General features: G+C 30.8%; 1 protein-coding gene across 1 annotated transcript; it reads left to right on the top strand.

The window, feature by feature from the left end:
• Positions 1-2,695: 2,695 nt before the first annotated feature.
• LOC102593171 (myricetin O-methyltransferase-like) lies at positions 2,696-4,845 on the top strand. Its single transcript, XM_006357024.2, has 2 exons — positions 2,696-3,538; positions 4,270-4,845. The coding sequence occupies exons 1-2, from the start codon at positions 2,786-2,788 to the stop codon at positions 4,570-4,572; spliced, it is 1,056 nt and encodes a 351-aa protein (XP_006357086.1). The 5' UTR covers positions 2,696-2,785; the 3' UTR covers positions 4,573-4,845.
• The last annotated feature ends 1,155 nt before the right edge of the window (positions 4,846-6,000 follow it).

Raw genomic sequence — 6,000 nt, 5'->3', positions numbered from 1 at the left:
GGTCCGTTCTGGTTTTATTTGAGCTTGTGCACGAGTGTATCTTCTGGGCATATGGGGGTCCAGTTAGGTTTAGTTTAGTTGTACTTAGTTTGTTTCTGGTATGCTCGTGTGCCTTCTTTTCTTATCCGCTTTGACCTCTCTGTGTTTAGATTCTATCATTTCTTATTGTTTTTACCCTTTTTGCTCAGTCGGCCTATGATGCATGCTGAGTACCTGTTGTGTTGGTACTCATGCTACGCTCTGCATTTATTTCGTGATGCAGGTCCCAGTACCAGTTATCAGCGGTGATTAGTTCCAGCCTTCTTTTGCAGCTGTGTTTCGGAGACGAGGGCGAGCACTTGGCATTTTGGGTTTGTTCTGTCTCCTTCTTTTGTTTTAGCTAGTCTTGTTGCCTTTGAGACACGCTCTGTTGTGGTCCACTTTTGGGACTTGTACTCTTTATTAGATAGCTCTGTACTAGTGACTTCCAGGTTCTGGGAGGGATTTCTGTATATATTTATTTTGGGTTGCTTCCGCCTTGTTATTCTTGTTTAGATTATTGTGTTAGGCTAGTTTCTGCCCTTTCGCTCATTGCTTGATGTTCTGGGTTACGGGTTGGCTTACCTACTGGTAGGGTATAGTAGGTGCCATCATGACTCGAGAAATCGGGTCGTGACAATTATTTAATCCCTTTTATGTTGTGATTATTTTGAAGTTGAGACCAGCTTTAAGTTTTATAAGTAAATTTCACATTTTTTTGAATTTGTACGAGTTGATTTTTTACTTTTTCGATCTTGGGACACTATATTAATGGAAGGTTCAAATTTCTTTGATGGTAGATAAATGTATCTGTTATATTGGTTAAGTATTATGTTATTATAAGTAGACTTTTTTAATAAAGGGGCCCCAGATGGGTTGCTAGCTAGAACTCGATGATAGAGTAATGTCAGTTTCACCATCTGGACCTAGCAAGAAGCATAATTCTATTTTAAAATTTCGTTTCAGTGAACAAGAGAATTCAAATGGCAATACCATGAGACATTATCACATTGGTTTAAGACTATTTTTTTATTGTTAGATTATAAATGTTATAGACATAGGTTAAAAAGGTATATTTATTGTAATTAAAAATAATTTCATAAAATAATATAACCGAAACTTTATGTAAGCTTATCTACATAACCTAAATTGTGGTGACAATTAATTTCACCAAGTATGTTCTATTAAAAAAAAAAAATAGCAATAAGGCCTGAAAGCTAAGGGACATTATATATTGTATAACATGTCAAAAAAAATAAAATGTACACCATCACATGCAAGCCTGCACGGACAATATATAGTACATATGAAAAGTCAAATGATTCTAGGTGTTTGTTTCTAGCATACCGTCCTAATAAGTTTGGGGTCTAAAGCCAAACTTTATAAAGGGATCTTATTTTTTTTATTGACATATATAAATTGAATAATTATAACATACGAGGTAGGATATATGCAGACATTATGAAATAAGAATGTAAATTTTCAATGAAAAATATATAATATAAAGTTAAAATAATTATAAAACCTGACTCAAAAAATTGAAAACTTTATAGATTGATATCGAAATAGTGTTGTGCTGAATTTGATAAGTTAATATAATGATATAAAAATAGTGTTGTAGTATTTTGAAATTTGAAGAGGACACCAACGAATTTGATTTTTTTTTATGAACACAGAACAATAGATTTTGCCTAATGCAGAGGGTTTGACGTTTGAGAGACTTTAGAATATTCGATAATGAGGAGAAAAAAAATATGAAAGTGGACTAAAAAAAAGTAAATATAAGAATAATAATGTTGGTTCATGATAATCGTCTGAATATAAATGAGGCAACAAAATAGATAGTCACATAAGAAAGGTTTCTACAATTAACTAAATATTAGTATTCTATTTCTCAATTATTACAACGATCTCTATATTAAATGAGGTAAAAAATTATTATATTTTCTATCCAATTTTTTTTCCAAATTTATCAATATATGAAATTTTTTAACAATATATATATGTATACCTTCTTGATTCTTGGAAGAAAGTAGGAGCCTCAAAAATATTGAGGCCCCAAGCGATTGCTTTAGTGATCTTGTGATCGAGACGACCCTGATTTCTTGCTTTCTACGAGAATTTTGAATTTAATGGACCGTAATGACTTCATATCTACATCAAGATTTCAACGAAATCTAATTATTGTGGTCATTTATTTTTTAAGGTATTAGGAACATCCTTATAATAAGCACGTGCTACTATTTTAGGAACACCAAGTTATGGATAGGAAATATGTGGATGTTGAATTTTCATTTTAGGAGAAAAAAAAGCATAATAAAAATAATAATTAATCTTGGTAACTTTTACATTTTAGGGATGCTAACCTTCTATAGTTTACTAAATTAAATTCGTAAATATTATTTTTTTATATACTTTTTTTTTTTTACCCTCCCTAGGAGCTCCCACCCCTTTTCCTCCGTTGGTGATTCGAACTCGCAACCTTCGAGTTGGAAATGAGGGGTGCTTACCATCCGAGCAACTCCCTCTCATCATATATTTTTTATATACATAAATCTCAAGAAAAAAAAATACTCCAATCAAATCTGTCAACACAAAATGAATTAGGTGGCAATGCTAACCTTCTATAGTTTACATAAACTGCTTGTACGTATATACGTAAATCTCAAGAAAAAGAAATACTCCAATTATTGAGTCTAGTACTCCTTACTCTTGTATATATTTACATCTTATTTGTAACTTTAGATTACAACTCTAAGCAAAATAAATGTCAACGAGTGAGAGTAACTCCGAGCTTCTCCAAGCTCAAACTCAAATTTGGAACCATATTTTCTCCTTTATGAGTTCTTCAGCGTTAAGATGTGCAGTTCAATTAGACATTCCTGATATTCTTTACAAACATGGTAAGCCTATGCATCTTTCTGATCTCTCTACTGAACTTTCCCTCATAATAGACCCTTCTAAGATCTCCTTCTTGCCAAATTTAATGCGATTTTTAGTTCATTCTGGTATAATAGAACAACATGATCATGATTACTATTCTCTTACCCCTTCTAGTCGTTTTCTTGTGAAAGATGAGCCCTTTAATTTGAGATCACTCGTGCTTCTCACCCATGATCCATCCGTTCAAAAAGCATGGTTTGAGTTAGGTAATTGGTACAAAAATGATATTCCCACCTCATTTCATACTGCTAATGGAAAATATTTCTGGGATTACTTTTCGAAAGAACCAAAATTAGGTGATATTTTCAATGATGTAATGGCTAGTGAGTCGGGATTGATTGTCAATATGCTTATCACGGAGTGTAGGCACGTTTTTGAGGGGTTGACATCATTGGTAGACGTTGGAGGTGGCACTGGCACGATGGCGATCGCCATAGCCAAAGCTTTTCCTTCCATAAATTGCATTGTATTTGATCTTCCACATGTTATAGAGGACCTCAAGAGCAATGGAAACATGGAGTTTGTTGGAGGTGACATGTTTCAAAAGATTCCTAATGCTAATGCAATCTTACTCAAGGTACAAGTATAGTTCTTTAGAAATTATTTTTCAAAAAATATATATATTGTTATCACTTCTTTTTTAATCTCTCTTGAGCAATTTCGTCTTGTCAATTTGTTTACTTAATCATGATTAACTAATGTATAGTTTTATGACCTTATTAAGAATATATGATTTCATAATCAACTACCATGATTTGTTATAAACATGAGGTGTGCTCTATTTGTGCACATAACTATTTAATATTTTTCATTAATTCTTGCTTTTTGAGAATATAAACTTATTTTTATTTTTAACTTGTTTTTTTCACTTGACTATTGGTATTCATATTATTCACCTTTTTTTTTTTAATATGGCAAATATGGGTAAATTTTAGGAATCACATAGTTTTAATATGAAATTACAATCTATCCCTCTTTAGTTTGTAATTACATTAATCCCTTAAAAAGTAACACAAACCGGATACATAATGTGTAGCTTGGATACATTAAAGAGTATCTCGGATACATTATAACATAAATCGGATACATAATATGTAACTCGGATACAACAATATGTAGCTCGAATACATTAAAGAAATAAGAGATTTTAGAGGTTTTTAGAAATAGAAGGGGATATTGGAAATAAGGGAAACATAAGACGTGTATTTTTCCAAATATATTTTTGACCCGTTTAAAGTTTGTTGTCCATTAGTGAAAATAAAATTCCATTCAGAATATATGTTTGAATTTTTCTATCATATTAAACAGTGGATTTTACATAACTGGAATGACGAAGATTGTGTGAAGATACTGAAAAAATGCAAAGAGTCAATTCCGAGTAGGGATGAAGGGGGGAAATTGATCATTATTGACATTGTGTTGGAAGATCCAAAGAACATGAGTGACTATGTTCGAGCACAACATAATATGGATATGATGATGATGGTTTGTTTTGCTGCTAAAGAGAGAACTAAGAAGGAATGGGAAAAACTCTTCAATGAAGCTGGTTTCAATGAATGCAAAATAACATCCATTCCGGGTTCAAGATCTCTGATTGAAGTATATCCTTGAACAAGTGTTGTTTCGCCATGATCGATGATGCTTGTGCTATTTGACTTGGGTTCGAACTTAATCATATGTGTCTTCGTATTTTGCATTGGGTTTGAGTATGTACGTGTGAACAACTTTATATTTTCATTCATGTTGATGATGCAATTATGTACAACAATTGATCACTTATTATTGGATATGTTGATATTATCTCGTTTGGTAGGCTGCATTATAAGAAATAGTCTATGTATTATGTATAAGATTATTTAGTACTATGTTTGTTAGGAATTACATCCTACATGGTATTATAGAATGTATTACTAATATCTTCTCTTTTGGAAGGTATTAATAATACATAGGATATAATATCATGGGATAAATGTATGTAAAAACAAAAATATCCCTCAACTCATTTTAATTATTTTGTTTAATTTTTTGATTTTATGTATAATATACTCTGATAATATCATTAACTAATGAGTAATTTCCGAACAAGAAACCTTAATGATACCTATGTATATATATATCCTATGTATTGTCGACCCATCATTCAAAAGGTAAAGTTTACCTACATAACCTAAATTGTGGTGACTATAAATTTCACCAAGTATGTTGTATTAAAAAAAAATATTTAGAAATAAGGCCGGAAACCTAAGTGACATATATTGTATAAAACATGTCATTGTCTATTAAAATTAATGTACAGTACTATCACATGCAAACCTTGAGGTGTTTGTTTCTTGCTTTCTATCAGAAATTTTTGAATTTTATGGCTTGTAATAATTTCATATCTACATCAAGATCTCAACGATATCTAATTATTGTGGTCATTTATTATATAATATAATATAATATATATATAGTATTTCGGGGGAAAAAAGTATTAAGAACATCCTTAAAATAAGCATATGCTACTATTTTCTTTGATATAAAGACACCTATACTAAAACAAACCTGAATAGATCATTATAATAATAAGAATGAAACATGATTACAACTTTAGAATAGTACTTACAACTCTCAAATTACTGGATTACAATGGAAATATTGAAATTACAAGTAGCTAAAGGATAGAAATAAGAATGGGATGAGAAGTTTAGATTCCTAGAAAGAAGATGATATGAACAGACGGTTTCTTCACGAATTACATAATCCTCCAAAATCGCATATGACAACCATTTAAACTAGGGGAAACTAAGCAAATACCACATAAAATAAAATAATTACAAACATATACCCCTTTACATTCATACCCCACTAAATAATTACACAATATACTCCTCAACTAATTTCGCTTAATTAATACTAAATCAGTATCATATATTGTATTGGTATCACTAAGACTGCTAATTTCGCTTAATTGACACTAAATCAATATATATATTATTTTATTTTTTTTATTTTATTTTATTTTTTAATAAAGGAAACCTTTGTAATGGTATTTTCATG

Source organism: Solanum tuberosum, unplaced genomic scaffold (genome assembly GCF_000226075.1).
Source record: "Solanum tuberosum cultivar DM 1-3 516 R44 unplaced genomic scaffold, SolTub_3.0 scf00240, whole genome shotgun sequence".
NCBI lineage: Eukaryota > Viridiplantae > Streptophyta > Magnoliopsida > Solanales > Solanaceae > Solanum > Solanum tuberosum.
This window is presented reverse-complemented; position numbering and strand designations above follow the sequence as displayed.

What these genes read in the sequence shown, in the direction of transcription:
- LOC102593171 (XM_006357024.2), top strand. Translation starts at nt 2,786, where the DNA reads ATGTCAACGAGTGAGAGTAACTCCGAGCTTCTCCAAGCTCAAACTCAA. An exon ending in CTAATGCAATCTTACTCAAG is followed by an intron (nt 3,539 to 4,269) that starts GTACAAGTATAG and finishes CATATTAAACAG; the next exon opens with TGGATTTTACATAACTGGAA.